This window comes from Rhincodon typus, chromosome 3 (genome assembly GCF_021869965.1).
Source record: "Rhincodon typus isolate 14 chromosome 3, sRhiTyp1.1, whole genome shotgun sequence".
NCBI lineage: Eukaryota > Metazoa > Chordata > Chondrichthyes > Orectolobiformes > Rhincodontidae > Rhincodon > Rhincodon typus.
Window position 1 is genome coordinate 58,270,703 of NC_063334.1, and position 20,946 is coordinate 58,291,648.

At 38.9% G+C, this 20,946-nt stretch overlaps 1 protein-coding gene across 3 annotated transcripts in view; it reads right to left on the minus strand.

The window, feature by feature from the left end:
• The window catches only part of LOC109938207 (transducin-like enhancer protein 4), a 195,219-nt gene that overhangs the window by 68,045 nt on the left and 106,228 nt on the right, over positions 1–20,946 (minus strand). For 2 of the 3 annotated variants that reach the window (XM_048595204.1, XM_048595206.1), the window contains 2 exons: positions 11,996–12,179; positions 7,182–7,198 (listed from right to left, as the gene is read on the minus strand). In XM_048595204.1, the coding sequence (XP_048451161.1) occupies positions 7,182–7,198; positions 11,996–12,179 (201 nt within the window). The remainder of the gene's footprint in view (positions 1–7,181; positions 7,199–11,995; positions 12,180–20,946) is intronic. The other variant, XM_048595205.1, reaches the window with a different exon arrangement.

The following is a 20,946-nucleotide window of genomic DNA, read 5'->3' on the forward strand; positions in this document are numbered from 1 at the left end:
ACAGTTACAATGTTTAAAAGACATTGAGATAAGTTCATGAATAGGAAATTGTCGCAAAGTTGGTATAATACCTGTGAATTGGAAGGCAGGACATTATAATTTGTTTGTAAAATGATGGTGGGGAAGAGTGCATGGTCCCTTTAAAAGATGTGTTTTTTCAGGCTTGGAGATTAAAAAAAATGTCTGCAGGCAGCAGCAGATGCACACAGCATTCTTGAAATTGCAACATTGTATCAAAAGGCTACACTGTTAGCAGGCAAAGCAGCATTTTTACCAAGACAACAGGTTTTTGAACTTAGCCAATTAATTTAAACCAGGCTCTAGGTACCAAAGCCCAATTAAATTTAAATCTGAAGGTTTTGACAACTTCAGATTAATCCTATAGTAAGAAATTAACAGGCCATCAAGGGTATAAAAGAAGAGGGCATTTGAAAACCAGAGTGAGAGCAAACTGCTATCTGTTAAGAAAGCAGCTCTCAACAGCCATCAGTTCTAAAGAAAAAGAAAATCATTGGCTCTCACAGAAATCTCTAAGATCTTAGAGTAAGCACCATCTGAATAAAGGTACTGTGGCACTCTTAGCTAATATTCCTGACACAAGAATTTGATGGCGGAAGACGTTCCTGACTGGAGGACAGAGGAGAAGGCAAAGAACTGACTGTAATTTCAAGAGATTAATTTTTTTTTATTAATTTGTTTTATAAAAGTGGGATGGGACTTGCATCCATTGGAACAGCACACCATTAGAATTTTGTCTTATTCAGGAATAGTTAGGAGTTAAGGGGGAACTGTTCAGTTTGTTAGTAGTTCTGTTAATTTGCAAACAGTCAGAGTTAGATAAATAAATTGTTACTTGTTGATTATGAAGTGAATTTCAGGGATTTCTTTCATTTAACCACTTGAATAGATTATGAGGTGAGGCAAGCTTCTCTGGGTATTTCGGTTTTAGTTATCAGGAGGGGGTTGACCGTTCCTTCGTAACAAAACAGTTGGAGGGATATGGGTCAAGACCGGCAGGTGGAATTAGGTTAGTTTGGGATTATGCTCAGCATGGACTGGTTGGGCCGAAGGGTCTGTTTCTGTGCTGTATAACTCTATGACTCCATGTCATCTTTCATTTTACAGTCCTCCTAATTCAATTGTAACTAAAACCTAATTTGCAGTGATGTGAACACTTAAAGGACGTTGAGCTACTCTAAAAACACAATGTTGAAGTAGTAAGATGATCTAATATTTAAAATTCGATTAAATTGCTACCTAAAGAATAGGAGTTAATAATCTGAACTCACTAACTTCTCATTAAAAGAGCCAATAATTTTCTGTTATCAATTATTTTGGTCCACTTATTTTGCTGAAGCATTATTTTCAGAACTGCAGTTTGGAACACAAATACTGCTGTAAATTTTGACTCGTTCAGATTTAAAGGCCCAGAACATTTGGATCTAGGAGAGAATGACCAGGACAAATGCAGATTGAATGGTCAGAATTTGGCAATGGGTCCATGTTCAACCGAGTTTCTACCCCTTTTTCATTCAATGGGAAATTTTGCTGGGAGCTGGCAAGGTAGCTCCTTCAAATTACATGCTACTGATCTCAAAAGTGGCAAGGTACAGGGCATGGCATCACCCAGAAGATCCATTTTTACAGGGACACCACATTCCATCATGTTGAGTGGAAGTACCATTGTGCTGAATGGGACAGATTTCGAACAGATCTAGCATTTCAAAACTGGACATCCAAGTGGCACTGTGACTGCAGCAGCAAAACTGAATGCAACCTCAACTGATCGCCTCATGGGCCGGCACATCTCCCACTGTCCAATTACCATAAAACATAAAAGTGCAGCAAGATATGCCAGAAGCGAGTCTAGGCATACCTAAAAAAAGGTGTCACTCTGTGAGACTACAAAAAGACAAAGGGCTACTTGTGTATCAAGGCAGAACTAAACAATCCCACTACCAACAGGTCAGATTTAAACTCTGGAGTCCTGCAATATTCAGGTGTGAATGCTGATGTGTTATTAAACTTCGTTAGTTGGATGAGGATCCACAAATATTAACCATCCTTAAATGAGAAGGTTAGCCCAGCCGATCAATGCAAAAGGCAAGGCTAAAGCACTTGCAATTATTTTCAGCCAGAAGTGCTGAGGGCATAATTGATCCCGGTCTCCTGCTTAGGTCCACAGAATCATAGGTGCCAGTCTTCGGCCTGAATTTATAGCAAAATAAAAACTGCAAGCATTAGATACTGCAAAGGCTATAGGCTCTAACAACACCATGGTAATGGAAGAGTTCTGCTCCAGAACAATCCACACCCTGAGTCAAATGGTTCCAATACAGTTACAACAGCATGTCCACCCAACAACGTGGAACATCGATCAGATATGTCCTGTCCACAAAAATATAGAAGCAATCAATGTAGCCAATTACCACACCATCAGCTTACATTTGATTATCAGCAAAATCATGGAAGAAGTCATTAATGGTTTTGTTAAGGAATACTCACACAACAATGACCTGCTCACTGATGCCAAGTTCAAATTTGACCATAGTCACCCGCCTCCTGAGTTCATTCAGCCTTGGTCCAAAAAATGCAAAACCCAGCTGTATTCTAGAGATGAGCAGAGTGACTACCCTTGGCATCAAGGCAGCATGTGCCTCAGTATGAGACTAATACACCCTGGCAAAATTGAAGTCAATGGAAATGGTGGTTGGGAGAGAGTTCTCTCCACTAATTGGAGTCATATCTGGCACAAAGTAAGATGGTTGTGATTGTTGGTGGTCAGTCATCTCATCTTCAGAACATCTGAAGGTAGTGTCCTGGGACCAACCATCTTCAGCTGCTTCATCAGTGATCTTCTCTGTATCAGAATGTCAGGTTAGAAATAGGGATGTTTGCTGATGATGACATAATGTTTACCATCACAACTCTTCAGATCAGTCATGTCCACACCTAGCAAGACCTGGACGACATCCAGACTGGAGTTCAGAAGTGGCAAATAACATGTAAGTGTCAGACAATGAACATCTCCAACAACAGAGAATCTAACCTTCTCTCCTGGACATTGCTGAATCCTGAGCTACTAACATCCTGGAGGCGTTACCATTAACCGGAAAGTGACCTGAACCAGCATACCAATGCAGTGACTGCAAAAGCAGATCAGAGCTGGGAACTCCACAGCAATTAACTCACCTGCCGATTCCCAAAGCCTGCTTATCAGCAAGGAGGCATAAGTTAAGAATGTGATGGAATACTCTTCACTTACTTGGTTGAGTGCGCTCTACTAGGTCAATGCCATCCAGGCCAGAGCAACCTACTTGATTTAGTATCCACCAATTTAAATGTCCACTCCCTTCACCACCTCGCATCGTGACAAAAAATGTATACTTTTACATAAAATACCCTGCAGCAACTGTTCAAGGCTCCTTTGACAATACTTTACTAACCAGTGAGTAATATCACCTGGTAGGACAAGGACAGCAGACATTGGAATTGTCTAACACAGAGGGCTGTGAAAGCTCAGTGTCTGAGTATGTTTAAGATAGACATTGATAGAATTTTGATTATCTGTGGTGTGCAGGGTTATGAAGATGAAGGGGTTAAAAGGCATTAAAATGTGTTTGATCAGTCCTGATCGTACTGAATTGTGGGGCAGGTTGAATGGCCTACTCCAGTTCCCACATTCCGGTCCGAATACATGAGTCAAGAGCAGGGCCTTCTATTTAGCCCCTTGAGCCTGCTCCACTCAATGATAAAACAAGGTGTAGAGCTGGATGAACACAGCAGGCCAAGCAGCATCAGAGCAGCAGGAAACCTGACGTTTCGGGCCTAGACCCTCCTTCAGAAATGGGGGCGGGGAAGGGGATTCTGAAATAAGTAGGGAGAGAGGGGGAGGCGGATAGAAGATGGATAAAGGAGAAGATAGGTGGAGAGGAGACAGACAAGTCAAAGAGGCGGGGGTGGAGCCAGTAAAGGTGAGTGTAGGTGGCGAGTTAGGGAGGGGATAGGTCAGCCAGGGAGGATGGTCAGGTCAAGGGGGCGGGATGAGGCTAGTAGGTAGGTAGATGGGGGTGGGGCTTGAGGTTGGAGGAGTGGATATGTGGGAGGAACGACAGGTTAGGGAGGCGGGGACAAGCTGGGCTGGTTCTGGGATGCAGTTGGGGGAGGGGAGATTTTGAAGCTTGTGAAGTCCACATTGATACCATTGGGCTGCAGGGTTCCCAAGCAAAATATGAGGTGCTGTTCCTGCAACCTTCCGGTGGCATTGTTGTGGCACTGCAGGAGGTCCACGATGGACACGTCGTCTAAGGAATGGGAGGGGGAGTTGAAATGGTTCGCGACCGGGAGGTGCAGTTGTTTGTTGCGAACCGAGCGTAGGTGTTCCGCAAAGCGGTCCCCAAGCCTCCGCTTGGTTTCCCCGATGTACAGGAGGCCACAACGGGAACAGCGGATACAGTATACCACATTAGCAGATGTGCAGGTGTTCCTACTATCCCCCTCTCAATGATATTATGGTTTATATGATAGTGGCTTCAACTCCACATTCCTCCTACCCCTACAACCTTTAACTCCTTTGTTAGTCAAGAATCTATCTAGCACAGTCTTAAAAATATTCTATGATTCCTGCTCCACTGTTCTTTGGGCACCAGGGTTTGACAGATTCAGAACCTGATGTTCTGAATAAGAGTCCTATCGATGTGAAATGTTAACTGTTTCACTCTCCCCAGATGCTGCTAGACCTGCAGAGGGCTTGTGGCATTTTCGACTTTTTTCAGATTTCCAGCATCTGCAGTGTTTTGCTTTTATCCCTACTTTATAAATGTAAGAAAAGCTAGGTGCTCATCTTTCATAATGTCATGTTTGCCTGGTTTCCTTGGGCGAGCCTAAAATAAGTACCTATTTCCCAGTTACCATCAACATGGGTCAGAAGCATAGTGGTACACTATGAAGGAAAGAGCTGGTCCTCTGATCGTAGAATTCCCTTTGATGAACAATAGTTTCTAATTTCAGCTCAAAAATAAACATAGCTATAAGCATGGTTTTAAAGATGGTATTTGTAATTGTCTCGACCAACGCATTCTTGTTACCGGTACTGTGATAATGTCAAAAGAAATAAACAACATTAGTCAATTTATACCTTTGAGGCTCTATGTCCCCTTCACAACTTACCTTCATAACTATGTTTGTGTTATCAGCAAATTTAGCATTGGTACATTCACTTCCTTCAACCAAATAACTGTTATCAATTGAAAATAGTGGAGGCCTCAGCACTGTTCCTTACAGCATTCCACTCACCACATCTTATCAAGCTGAAGATGACCCAGTTATACTTACGCTCTGTTTCTTATTGGATAACAAATCCTCCACCAACACAGCTATATCCCCTACACCATGAGCTCCCATGACAAGATCCTCCCCAGCCCAGAGCTGATGAGCTGAACCCTGGCACTGGGCTGGTAACACATCCCTCTGGATTCTTGGTCAGCCAGAGAACTACGTTGATTCCCAACACCACCTCCCCTACACCCCACCTTCCCCCAGCTGACTATCCTCTCCCTTACTATGACTACATTCTTACTAATTTTTCCCACTGAAATGGCTTTCTATACCATGATGCCTTACTCAGTTTGTTCATCCACATACAGACTCAAGAACCTCAAATCCATTGGACAAATGCAATGGTTAAGTTTCTTCCCATCTACCTGGCGTCCGAGTCTGCCTCACTCACAGTCACTCTTACCTATCCTTGACCACTAACTAAATAAGATTCCCTATCCTCAGAGGTACGACTACCTTCTGGAATAAAGCGTCTTGGTGAATTTCCTCTTCCCTGATGTGTCAGCACTTGCAGCTCAGCCTCCAGTGAATAAAATCAGAGCTGAAGCTTCTTGAGTCACAGACAATTACTGCAAACAGGTTTCTCTGGATTACAGTGGAGTCCAGGAGATTGCACAGTCTGTCGTCACAACATGTCACCTGCCCTACCATTTTCATTGCCTTAATTAAGCAATTAATGTAATTAATTATCAAATTAAATTACTACCTTTTCTCACTTTCATTTACTGCACTAGTTTAAACCTCAATTATTCAATAAACCTTACACGTTGCTTTGCAATCCACACACTTATCCTGACTTGGAGTTATATCACTGTCACTGGATCAAAATCCCGGAAATCCCTTTCCAACAGCAATTGCAACAGATGGTCTGCATTGACTCAACATGCAGCTCACTATCACCTTCTCAAGAGCATTTAGGAATGAGCAAAGATAAGCCTCAACAATGGTACCTACTTCCCTTAAAGGAATGAAACAAAACTGCAAAATGAGCAGGAAATTCTCCAGTGCATTGCCAAAGACTTTTCTCTAACCAGCAAAAAAAAGATTGTGTTGTACCTAGAAATAGGCTGTGACCTTTGTCTAGTCAACAGTTATTTCATTTCAGAAACAAAATCATGAAAATAACTAATTGATTTTAAAGGACTTTGCAATACCCTGAAGACAATGAGGAGATGCTTTACAAATACAACTTTTTTTTAAACCACTTATATTTTACATCTCAAAGAAGTAGTCGCATTTAAACAAGTACCTACACTGAAACAACTCTTTGTACTGTAAGATTAAAGTACAGTTCTGGATAATTGTTTAGTTTGGCCATCAATTTTGGCAATTAAAAAAAAGCCAACACTTGCTAGTTAACCAGAAAAATAAAGACGTTTTAGGTGTCTTTATAATGTGCAATGCAGCATCTGCTCAATATGCTCCCACCTCTGGCACGTATAAATGTAAGAAAAGCTAGGTGCTCATCTTTCATAATGTCATGTTTGCCTGGTTTCCTTGGGCGAGCCTAAAATAAGTACCTATTTCCCAGTTACCATCAACATGGGTCAGAAGCATAGTGGTACACTATGAAGGAAAGAGCTGGTCCTCTGATCGTAGAATTCCCTTTGATGAACAATAGTTTCTAATTTCAGCTCAAAAATAAACATAGCTATAAGCATGGTTTTAAAGATGGTATTTGCAATTGTCTCGACCAACGCATTCTTGTTACCGGTACTGTGATAATGTCAAAAGAAATAGGAACATATAACTGAAAATGAAAAAGGAAATAAAAAGTAAGAAGTCATTCATGGAACTATTTTTAAAAATCCCTTTTGTGAAATAAAAACATAGTAAAAACTTACCTTTACGGAGTCTCTGTCTGTTCTCATTTAAGTCATGTCATGAGAGAAATGAATGAGGTTGCAGTCGGGTATAGATCAAGGACAAGTAGCAGCAGCATTCAGGGAGGGTGGAGGCAGGTTGGAAGAGAAAAACAAGCACTTGTTATCATCAGCAACATTGCCTTACACCAATTATTAGCTATGCTGTTTCAATTGTATCCAATTTTAAGCAGTTCACTCCAACGGTATCCCAAAACTAACTTCCAGATAGTGCAATGTAAATCAACTTTCCATCTGATTCTGACGTTTCATACCTCATTTAAAACCAACATAGGATGTCTCAAAATAGATTTGGGGGTCACGAGGGATGACGAAAACTTGCCCTCCCATGCACAGACAGAAATTCTAATTCACTCAAAACCCATGCACTTGCCCAAAGTTCAAATTGGATCCACGAATTCTATTCGTAAATAACATTAGAAGTGCAACTGAAGCAGTAAAAAAAAGTGGCAATACAGACAGCAAACTGTAGTAGCAACTGATAGCAATGCTCTCTCCAAAGTGCCATAAGATACAGAGCCATAAGGGTCAAATAGCTCATGCACAGGAGAGGTCCCCATAAAGTACGTACAAGTCACATGGCAATCTTAAACAGTACACAAAATAGACTGCATACAGCAAACAAAAATCACAAAAATATTTTGCATAACTGCAATTTTTGCAGATGTGTTTTTTTAATCCAATATGAATTTAATAAATTTGTGGCTTTGAAAGCCAAATAATATAACAATCACATTATATTTAAATCCTTTGGCTCTTGCTTGCAAACACAACTGGACATTACATCCACTGAGCAGGATGAATTAAGAGGCGAATATTTAGTGAAATGATACAAACTTGGTCATTCACTTGTTTTTTGAATAATATTCTCAGCAAAAACCTCCTGAATCAAACCACAAAGAACAGTAGACACTTCAATAAAGCAATTAGTCATTACCATAAATAAATGTAAAATGTTGTGGACTTGTTTTAAAGTTTTCCGAACAGTTGTTAACTTTTAAACCAATCTTGTATACCCACTGATGAGTAAATAAAGAAAGCAGGTGGATAACTCCACAAACTTCAGCCACAAAATTGTTTCCAATTTAAGCACTTCTGCAAGTGAAACAGCCTTTTTGTTGCCAATTCATTTTCATTTATACTGTTGAGCAGCCATAATGTTGATGAATTGGCCGAAACAGATCCTTCCAGCAGTTCATGCTGGCAAACTATGGCAAATCTAAGGAGTACATAGATCAGTAAATAAGGGTAGGCTAAGCAGGCCTGGTACACCTATTGCCAGTTGACAGACTAAATGCAAGTGCCATTTTTGGGAGCCACTGGTAATTCCTTCCATCAAAGTCCCCTAAAATTCCTCTCCCCAGGAATATGTAGATATCTTCCAACAGCACCAGAACTAGGTTAATTACATTATATACTCATCTCCAATAATTCCATTTCTATCAGAGGCAATCACGTAGGGTAAACAGGCTGTGAAACTGCTTTAACTGGCAAATTTGATGCTTCAGTTGTGGACAAAAAACTGTTACTTTGCACAATAACACAGATATACAAATTAAATAACAAGATTAATATAAGGAGATTGTTCAGAAAAAAGTATCAACTCACATTTCCAAATATTCATCATGCTTTATCTTGGTAATAACATTCTCTCCAAATGTAACCAGAGGAATTGCAGATTGACTAATCTAATTAACTGGTTGTGTTTTCTTCACAGTTAATCTAAGCAACATGAATATACATCAATCCTCCTTCTTTGGCATAAACTAACTACTGTATTCCAGCTTTGTGAGATAAAGCTAGCTATGCTGCGCAACACTGAATAATGAAATTGCATGGTAGATTAATTAGTAGAGTTAGATCACACGGGATTCAGGGTGAGCTTGCCAAATGGATACAAAATTGACTTTATGGTGGGAGACAGAGGGTGATGGTGAAGGGTTGCAGACTGCAGGCCTATGGCCAGCGGTGTTGCACAGAAATCGGTACTTTAGTTTGTCATTTATATAAATAATTTGGAAGAGAATAAAGAAGTTTTCAGATGATACCAAAGTTGGTGGTATAGTGGACGGTGAAGAACGTTATCTAAGATTACAAAGAGATTGCGATTAACTGAGTCAATGGCCTGAACAGTAACAAATGGAGTTTAATTTGGATAAATGTGCAGTACTGCATTTTGGTAAAACAAACAAGGACAGGACATATACAGTTAATGGTGGTGCCCTAGGTAGTGTTGTAGAACAGAAAGCCCTAGGCGTCAGGTACATAATTCTTTGAAATTTGCGTCACAGGTAGAGAGGGTGTGAAGAAGGCGCTTAGCTCGCTTGCCTTCATTGTTCAGACCTTTAAGTTTAGGAGTTGGGATGTCATCTTGAGGTTGTACAGGACATTGGTGAGGCCTCTTCTGGAATACTGTGCGCAGTTCTGGTCTCCCTGTTATAGGAAGGATATTATTAAGCTGGGCAGGGCTCAGAAGAGATTTACCAGGATATTGCTGGGAATGAAGGGTTTGTGATATAAAAATAGGGGAAAGACTGGGACGTTTTTCACTGGAGCATTGGAGGTTGAAGGGTGACCTTATGAAGTTTTATGACATTATGAGGTGTATAGTTAAAATGAATGACAAGGGTCTTTTTCCTAGAATGGGGGGGGGGGCTCAAAATTAGACAGTGTATTTTTAAAGTGAGAGGAGAAAGATTTAAAAAGGAACCAAGGGGCAACTTTTTTTTAAAATACAGAGTGGTTTGTGTGTGGAATGAACTGCTAGAGAAAGTGGCAGATGCAGGTACAGTTATAATGTTGAAAAGACATCTGGATAAGTTCATGAATAGGAAAAATTTGGAGGGATATGGGCCAAGCGCAGGCAGGTGGGACTAGTTTAGTTTGGGAACATGGTCAGCGTGGGCTGGTTGGACTGAAGGTTGTGCCTCCACATTTTGTGACTCTGCCACTCTATGACTCTAGTTGGAATACCAAGAGATACAAGTGCTAAAATTTAATGGCTAGTTTCCCACAATCTAAAATCATATAATTTTCATATTTTACATTTTCTTAGAATTACACAGAACAATTCAGCACAGAAAAAGAGACCATTCAGCCCATTTGGACCATGCTAACATTTATTTCATTCAAAGCTCTTCCTATCACTCATCACTGAACTATTAGCATAGCCTACATTTTTTTTCTCCATCAGTTGTTTATTTAGCTTCCCCTTCAACATGTCCATATTAGTCATCTCAACTACTCAAGGTTGTAAAGTTCCACATTTTATCACTTTCTGGGTGGAGAGGTTTCTTAGATTTCTTAAATTGACCATCTCTAGTTCTTGCTTGCATCTCATTCTTTACCTTCCTGCTTTTTAAGATAAATTATAAAAAACATGAAAAAACAGTTTTTAGTTTCAAGAACCACAATGGAAAAATGAGAACTTTGCAAAAATCTGCTTCATAATTTATTTGCTTCAAAATATAACTTTGAGGGATTAAAAGTTCAAATGTAAGAACAATGGAAAAGACTGATTAATAAACTGATCAACAACCTTAGGCAAACCAAACAAGCCCAGGTTTAATTAGCTTGTGTTTATTTTACAAGATCTGAGTCAAAAGTGGGAAAAAAAACCTATATAATGGATGGCCTATTTCTGAACTTCCGGATAGAACCAGGGTGTCTATTGTCACTTCCATAAAATAAGCCAAAAGCTGGAAAATCTGGGAAAGTGTACAGTTACCTTGGAGATTGTAATTGCTCAGATGAGTTGCAGAATCAAACAGTTGTGTTGAAGGTAATATATTTTATTTATATTTCTGTTTGAGACCAATCCAGAGAATGCCAATCATCATAGAAACATGCTGTGGGAATAAAAAGCTCTTTTATTTATTTGTGTACTTTTATTGAAGCAAGGGGTTTAGTTCGGATTTTTAGAGTGAAAAGCAGCTGGTATATTTGCTCTAGTGGAAGGAATTTGCAGTGATCCTCACATGGCCTTGTGGTGGAAGGCAATAAGGAGAATTAGCTTGGAAGGCTGTGAGAAATTAATTGGGTATCTGTCAGCAATCCAAACAAGGAGCTGAGGCATCCACGTGTGTGAGGTCTGTGAAGAAAGGTAAAAGATGACATAGTCTAAAGGTCAGTGGAAGGACCCCCATAGAATCTTACCTTGGAGAATCAGGAGAAGTCTGAGGAGATTTAAAGTGAACTTCAGAGGGTAGCACACATTTTGAGTTCATTCCTAAAGAAGTGAATGATCATTCAGAACTGCTTTATTGTATAAGGTAGTTCTTAGGTGGACTGAAATGCAGAACTCAGCTCACAGCATAAATAATGATAAACTATGACATTAAGTAATAGTGTTTGCTTCAGTTTTTTTTTGTGTATAAATAATGTAAAGAATGGTTTTGCTCCAAAATTTGAAATCCTATGAAGTACTCAGCCAGTTGAATTCTTGGTTTTTGTGTTCTGTTTAAAAAGTAACACAATCTCTAACAGGATCAAAACACAAGGAGAAAAGTCAATTCAGGTGGAAATATTTAAAAGCGAAATTGATTACCTTTGTAAAGCGGTGATACTAAGGGGAAAGAGTGAGGTGAAGAAATGGTTTTAAGATTCAGACTAGTCATCACTTAATTGAATGACAGAACTGGTCAGATAGACTGAATGGTCCACTCCTTTTCTTATGTTTTTAAAGAGAGATTAAATGAATAATCAAGTTGCCATTTCTAAGTTGCCAGTTTTTAATCACCAGTCTATAATCAATTGCAGGTTTAAGCATTGTTTACCTCTTTGGTGGTCCGTGTCATGATGCTTCTTCTCATCTTTCATAGCACTTGATAGTGCCAATAGTCCTGCACTGCTTCCAACTGAAGGTATTCCTGGGGGCTGGAGTCCAGACGGGTGTGGAGTGAGAGGTACTGGAAGTGCATGACCATGGGATAGATGTTGGGCCTGTAACTGTTGCTGCTGCTGTGGAAAAATTAATTTGCATGAACATAGCGTATGGAGAAATTAGGTAAAGTGCATTAAGTTAGAAAAAAAACATGAAATCACTTGTATAATTACTAAAAATGCACTTGTAAATTAAAGTCACAAGATCATTGGCATTGGATTTTCCACTTTCTTACCGACCAAGAACCCAAAACTTATAGAAAGTCAAACACATAGATGTCATGCCAATTTAGCAGGATGGCTAATTATGTCTCTTTTTCTTTCCCCCACCCCCTTTTTTTCTACCCAGCTACCAGCCAAATTGATGGCCGAGTGAGCTGCTGTACAAAGAAAAAGAATAGCAACAGGCCATAGCTAGGGAACTTTGGACATAGTCCTCAGCAACTGAGCAGGTGGGAGCCAGAAATAGGGCTTAGATAAGAGGGAAAACAGGAGCAATCAAGAGGAAAAGGAGGAAGTAGCTAGGGGAGGTCACGGCTACAGTACAGGGTGACGAAATTACAGATAAGTCAAGGGAGCCCAAAGACTACCTTGATGGACCAAGTGCTCCTACTCTACCTGATCCAAAAAAACCTGTAAAAGGCACTTAAATTCCTAACCTCATTTTTACAGTCAAGGTTTCCAAATCCTGGGAGCCCAAGCGACAACTAATTACTTTAAATTAGGTACCCACTTATACACAGTGGTAGTTTTAATTTGAACATGCTAATGAAGTATTCTATAAAAATGATATTGGCGCACACTAGCAAGTTAGCAATATACTCCTAGAGTTGAAGTCATCATTTGCTGCCTCACTCCTGTCTGTTATAGGGGCAATTTAACTGAGAAACCCAAATGTCCGTTTACAGATATTCATTGCAGGTATTGCACGTTATAACAATGTAAAAATTCAGCTGTCATACAGCACCCACAATATTGAACGGCTACTTTTTAAAACAAAAATAAGCAGTTGATGCTATATTATTATACTCCAACAATAAACAATTAAACATTGGGAAGATAAATTCCTTTTTAAAGATCTAGTACCCATATCTCCGAAAGTATAATTACCCAAACAGATCCACAAAGTCAAAATTCTGATATTTCGTAAAATAAACGCTAGTTTTGCAAAAAACTTCAAGATATAACAAATTAAATAACTCCAAAATTCTAGATCTAAGTGATCATGGTGAATATTCTGTACATTCTTTTTCCTGCCCTAAAAACATTTACAATAGTTTGTGCTTCAATTCCCCAATGCTTCAAATTGACGGCTCAGCTAGCAGTGGCAAATGTTCACTAAGGGATTGACTTAGATTTGTAATTCATGTAGCTAGTTTGAAATTGTAGAATTATGAAGAAATACCACAGTTTTAAAAGGATCATAAACCCAGATTAAAAATGAACAGACTTGAAAATACTAAATGCAGAAGTAATTAGTTTTGCATAAAACAGCATATAAATTAAAACTGAAGGAATATTTTATTAGTTTGAGTCAATTATTCTATGTCATTCGGAATAATTGTAAAATTGTAAAAAGTACTCTAAAGGAAACTAAAATACGTTACTGAAGGAAGGCGTCATAAAATAGGCCTCAAATCTGCACCTCCAAAATTAATTTACTGAAGAAATAAGCAGTATCTCAGAAACAACCTCCTCAGCATCTATGGCATAGCAATGGTGAGAAAAGTAAAGTAAATAACCCTGAGGGGAACCTCATAGCAGCCAACATTTAAAGCCTTCAATGTCCTTAGTAGCACTTCAGCAAATTACTAAAGGAAACCTGATGTAGCAGAGGTACAGGTCCTTAGGTTTGCTCAATAATGGTGAAATAATTATGTACTCTGTGCATGTTTAGTGCTGCTCGAATAAGAGCTAAAGGTTGCCCTTGTACTCTTTGCTACCCTGTGAGTCTATGTTGTGACAGGTTTATTTGACTGGGACTATGATGCATGCACCAGTAACTGAGCTGACAAGAGTTTAAAGTCTGTTTTATCAGTACACTGGCAACGTAGAAAAACCCTCAAGAGCTTAGTATTGGAGTACTTGACCTCAGCCAGAACAGTATGAAGCTCTGTGGGTGTACTGACAATTGGTGGGTAGGTAATTGGGTAAGGGGGGAGGGGAGGTGGTGTGTGGTGGTTTAAAAAGACTGAAATTAGCCTATAGACTACTGAATATATAATGAATCATATCAAGGCCTGGGCATCAATTCCATTAGGATTCCTTCAATCAACACTAGGTTAATAATATACTTGTACATTTAAATAAATCTGACTACATATTAAAAGTCCATCTTCAATATTAGCTTCAGTACATTAGCTTCAATGAGCTGTAGCATAACTTAATTCGGTTGAAAATGCAACTATTTATTTCACTGGAGCAAACTATTGTAATTATTTCTTGAACAAAATATACTGAAATATACAAGTTTTAAAAAAGGATGTTTATTGCTAGAATTCAAACCTGAAAGAATATAGCCTGAAATTTTGTGATCAATGGTGAAGCAATCACATTCACTACTGATTTAACATAAAGCTGTGCAGAAAGAACCATCGTATATCTGACTTCCCCTTTCTTTATGGCAGTTTAAATTGAACACCTAGTCAAGAGGATCTCCAGGTATACAGCAGCAACAATGAAACACTCTCATAGACAGCAAACTGGGGAGTTGAATGACTAAATCTCTTCAACATCTAATTTTAAAATTTACATAGCAAAATAAGTTATGATTAATTTATTATCTACTTCAATCCAATGATATTTTTAAAAAGAACAGATTTTTTTAAAAAAGTTACGGATTTTCATCATAATGAAAACATTGCATTTTCCACAGATACTAAATTAGATTTTCAGAGCCAATGTAAGTGTTGAACATAATTATGAATCTAAACACCATTGAAAACCCAGTTCCACCTCATTCCAGGAGGTGCAACCTTTTTTTACTATGTTTGTATAGTAGGACTAAAAGCTTTTTCAGATTTTCCATTGACTACTGGGTAGGAGTGTTTCAACACTTTTCCTCTGGAGAAACATGGAATCACTGACAGCTACTTCACGGTTTCTGCCTCATTCTATGCAAATTAAAACTCCTGAAACAATACTCAGTTTCAGTTAACGATAATGACATTAACAAATGCAGATAATTTTTTATGCCCTTAGCACTGCAAAATTCAATCTGAAATTTGCTCTACAGGGAAAGAACAAGCTCAAAAAGCAAAAGAAGTGCCAATAATGAGCTGCAGCAAATTGTAATCAGAGTGTAGAATTGTTTTGAACAAATTATCTTCCAGAATACTGCACTCCATGGTCATGTAGCTCTCTGTGACCTAAAGGCCAGACTATATGAACTGAATCTATATGGGTTTTTGAATGAATGAATAATGCTTCCAAATCCCAGCATAACAGCATCTAAACTCTTATCTTGCTGAGTTGCAAATCTTAGTCTCATGTGGGCCAAGTCCATTATTTTATAACACATCAGTGCTTCTAAACAGATATATATTTTTAAGGGTAGATTGAGGAGTTCTAATTTAGCGTTTTTCCACCAATTAGGCAACAGCACTGCGAAATTGCTGGCAAGTCAAAACTCCAGAAGAACTAAATGAAGCAAAGCAAAGTGTAAGAAATGAAAGAACTACAAACGTGGAGTTGCATAGACTTCAGGGACCATTTTGCCACAAAAGGGTAATAGTAACATGTGGCCCATCAGTCGTACTTGGACACATTGCTTCCAGCAACTATGGTTTGTATAATAGAAAACCTCTGAACAGACATATTGAAATGGTGTTACTGCAGTAGCGAAAAATAACTCAATTTTCTCAACTGTAGGTGTCAACTAATTTATTAACAAAATAAAAACCAAGGCTGTGTATTTCTGACCCTAATTGGTCGTCAGAACCACTTTAACTTAAAATTACAACAGCAAACTACGGCAAGAAGGTGAAAATTTGCTCTGCATTTACATTGAAAATTTGGAGGCAGAACATGGCATAAGATCAAAATAATGGGCAAGTCAGCACAGTGATAGCAACTTCTCTGCAATACAAAGCTAAATTCAATATCTGCATTCACCCAAAAAGAAAAAAGGCAAGCAGTGAGCACCAAATAGCTATCCCCATATAGCAGTTTGCAAATCTCACGTGGCACTCAGTCAAACTGACATATAGACATGTCCTAACAGGGTAATGGAGCCAAAGGCATCAAATGCAGAAAGCCCACTACCCATAATTTTCTGCAGTGACAAAAGCAGCACTCTTACTTCTTCTAGCTTGACAAAAATATCATGGTAAAAAGGTTTTAGGCCTTTTTTAAGCCCATTTTATCTGTCCCTTTAAGAGTACTGTACCTGCCACAGCGACATGAGGTTTGTGCAGCACAAACTCCATCCATTTGTTCCTGAAATACACTATGGATTCCTACAAACCAGGGCCTAGATATGAAAATTAAAGATGGGTTGTTCAGCCACTTTCGGGGAGTTGCTTCCACACCTAATTACAGTGGGGCCCCTTCTTAATCAACATTGAAAGCTTGGTTGCATTTTTTTTTAATCAAATGGACAATCCAAGTTGAAGATCTTATCTAATCATTTCTTCTCTACCCCTGAAAGCTGTGACTATTCAGTCATTGAGTATTCTAGCTCTAAGGGAGCAAAGTGATATGGGAATAATGTAGAAAGATAAAGTTGACAGACAGGATCAGCCAGGGATAGTAGGAACTGCAGATGCTGGAGAATCCGAGACAACAAGGTGCAGGGCTGGATGAACACAGCAGGCCAAGCAGCATCATAGGAGCAGAGAGGCTGACATTTCGGGCCTAGACCCTAGGATCAGCCAGGGTCTTGTTGACTCGAGGAACGGTTCTGAGGAGTTAAATTATTTCTGTTCCTATTTCTTACGTTCACTCTGAAATTTTAATGCAGTGTTACAAATGCAACAAAGCGAAGAAATACTTAATTTATTCATTTGAATCAAATAGAAATCTTATCATTGAATAAATGGACAAAAATTGCTCATTGACTGGTATCAATGCACAATTCTGAAATGCTAAGTATACATATTTACATGACAATTTTACAAAAAGTAATGACAAGCTTTAGGGACGAGTGTTACAGATAGGTTAACGTAAAACAGAACAAGGTTAGATGGAGAAATATATTAAAAAGACTTAGCCTGTTTAAATCAGAATCAGCTGACATGCAGTATTTATGCTCACAGATATACTATCTAATAATTGGAGTAAACAATTCTCATCTTAGTCCTTAGAGACTTCAATACCATTTCTGCAAGGTAGAGCATAATAATGCCTCTTATGTCTGTGGGGAATTTTATGTTTACATATACGGTGTGAGTTTATTTAAAAATGATACCATATAAAAATTTACAAAAATGAATGATTGCTCAACATCCGAAGTTCAACCAATACCTCAGTGACTACATTCCAAGTTAACACACACACACACACACTCTCACACAAAGTGTACTGTACATGCAAAAATTATGTGGCTACTTCTAAGATGACTAAAAGAGAAATGCTAAATATACATATTTACATGACAAATTTACAAAAAAAGTGGGTCCTTTCTGAAGAAGGGTCTTGACCCAAAACGTCAGCTTTCCTGCTCCTCTGATGCTGCTTGGCCTGCTGTGTTCATCCAGCTCTACACCTTGTTAACTAGCTTTAGGGACTTGTGTTGCAGATAGGATAAGTTTTAGAAAGGACAAGGTTACAGGTAGAAAAGTCAAGTGGGATAGCATGTAAAGCATTTCCCATTATTACTGGCTCCTCTAACCATCTCTATAAAACCAATTGAACAAACACTCCCTAATCTTAATAACAAGTACAGTCCATAATGAGTTAACCACCCAATAACCATATACCATATTGATGTTATATATTAAATATTTATACACCTACAAACATTTGTAAACATGCACACACATTACATATGTACTGAAATAAGCTGCACACATGCAGAGGAACAAGGGTGCAAAAGAAAAACAACTTGAATATATAAAGCGTTTTTCACAAAGAGAACTGTCCCAATGGAAGGGAATGGACATTGAATCAAGAGTACCAAGGTTGAAGTAAAACATATTTCTTTCAAATGAGTGACAAATGAAAATCTAACATGGAAAACTCTACAGAAAAGTTAAAATTGGAGAATGAGTATTTTAAATGTAACATATCTTGCAGAATGGGAAAACCAAATCAAACAGCCACTGAGCTTCACACTCTTTGTTGATAACGTATCATCCTTTAAAGATATATTTTCTCTAATAAATATATAAGTATTAATCAAAAATAATTGAAGATATATTCAAGCCTTCTACCAGTTTTGAATTACCCAAGAACTTGAGCAGCCTAGGGGTCCTTACAGGGCAGCATGCTGGCTTAGTGATTAGCGTTGCTGCCTCACAGCGCCAGGGGCCCGGGTTCAATTCCATCCTAGGACAACTGTATGTGGAGTTTGCATGTTTTCCCAGTGTCTGTGTGGGTTTCCTCTCACAGTCCAAAGTTGTGCAGGTTAGGTGGATTGGCCATGCTAAATTGCCTATACTGTCCAGGGATGTGCAGGCTAGGTGGATTAATCATGGGAAATGCAGGGTTACAGGGATGGGGTAGGGCGTGGGATGCCCTTCAGAGGGTCAGTGTGGACTTCATGGGCTGAATGGCCTGCTTCCACACAGTAGGGATTATATGGATTCTATTTCTTTCGCCACAGCACTAACTTGTTAGTGTTAACCTGCTAACAAATCAGCACCCTCTTTTTTCCTGTTGTGGTTCTTTGAAATATGACATTCTTGGGTTTGTCTTGATGAGCACAATTTGGAAAGCTTTGGCAAAAATATCTTTCTTTTCAGCAATGTACAAGTTAGGAAAAGTTCTCTGAGCTGAAACAATGCAGCCAAAACGATACTTTAGGCTTCCAGAAATTGAACAGAATTAGAGAAAAAGACAGACATGTCCAAATGCTGCACATTATCAACTTTTAAATGGAATGGTAATCTTAGATCTATAACATTAAAAAACATCAAGGAGCACCTGTTCCGATCATATTAATTGACAGACATGGAGGACTTCTGTTAATTGTCCCATTGATATGACCACGAGAAAACACTACCCGAGTAATGCTACACAATAAAGACCTGATCTGTCAGCTACATTGAAACCAAACTCATGAGCAATTGCTAGAAGTATTTTAGAATCTAACTGGTTTCTTCGTTAGTGGATTTCAGCATAACCCTGATACCTCTATTCTGATTCATTACCATCTGAAGTGCCTAATTCAACCACTAAATATAATTTTATGAATCATTATAACCTTACATTCAATGTAGCTAAAATCAAAATGTGGTCATCATTGACAAGACTGGTAGTTATTGTTCTTCTCCAGTTGCCCTGAGAACTGATTGGTTCTTAACTGTACTCTGTAGCAAGTTGGTGTGGAATTAAGTGTCACAAATAGGCCTCGCCAGGTGAAAATGGAGGTTTCCACTCACATAGGAGTTTGATTTTTAAAAAATATTCTCTGCATAAAAATGTCGTGAGCAAGCACAATTTTTTGTGTCCATTCCTGATTTCCCTCCAGAAGGTAGTGGTGCACCTTCTTGAAACACAACAGTCACTGTGGACCAGTTGATATTTTAGGACAATCTGACATCTTCAGAGTTATCATACTAAGTCCACCTTTTTGTATTTCAGACATCTTAAAACTAAATTGAATTCAAATTCTCTAAGCAGTCATGACGAGATCTGAACTCACTTCTCTGGATTCTTAGTCCAAACCTTGGATTACAGCACGAGCTCCACGACCACGCTTACCTTACCTATCATGTGATTTAGTGGTGTCTCCGCATCATGTGGTGTAGAGAGTCAGGAAACGGATATTCAAGCACAGGTAGAAAAAGTTTGTCAAGTGTGCGCATTTTAACACATATACAAGGGGAGGCAGATTTCTCCGAGCCAAATCTATGTATGCCTTATACTGAGGATAAATGGTTTTCGGAATTCATGAAGCAGAGTTAGTGATGCATCACACTATCATTCCTGAATTCCCACAGAGATAATTGCAATATAAAGCCACATCTGCAAGGAAGGAAGAGTTCTGCAGCAAAGGAAAATTTACGTTTAGACTATAAAACTAAAGCGCTAATCTCCAGCACTTTGGAAATGCATGCTCACCAAAATCTCAGAAAGAAAAGGGTAAGAATAAACATAAAACTGCAGAGTCCTGTAAGAAATGCATCCAATAAGTTTTGTCCATAGAATAAATCTCTGTCATAGTATTTTTCCATTATTCTCCCTTCCATTACTTTCTAATGGCCCTCCAATAGGATCTAATTATTGTCCATTCTCAAGGAAGTTACTGTTTGTGTAGAAGGCATTTTCTGTTCTCCCACTTCAGCTATAACTCCATTACTGCTGCATGTGCTCCAGGTTAAACTACAGCTGAGTCTCCAGTGCAGTTGTGAATGCCCTTCTTAAGTTCTTTCCAGCTACCACTTTCTGTAGTCTCGTAGCCCCCTCTTTCACCAGCAGTTACAATGTCTAGATGGCTCGGTAGTCACTCTCCCACCTCAGTCAGTGGCTTATGGGTTCAAATCCACACCAGGACTTGCGTATGATCTGTGAAATGTTTTGGAGTTTAAAAGATATCATCTGGGAGAATACTGGGAGGAAGGATCAGAGTATGCGGGGAGAGGTGGTCAAATTAGGAAGAGTCATGTCAGGTCAGTTCCATAACATGGGCCCACCATTGGGCACTCCTTTCAAGGAAAGTGGGAACAAATGTAAATATCCTAAA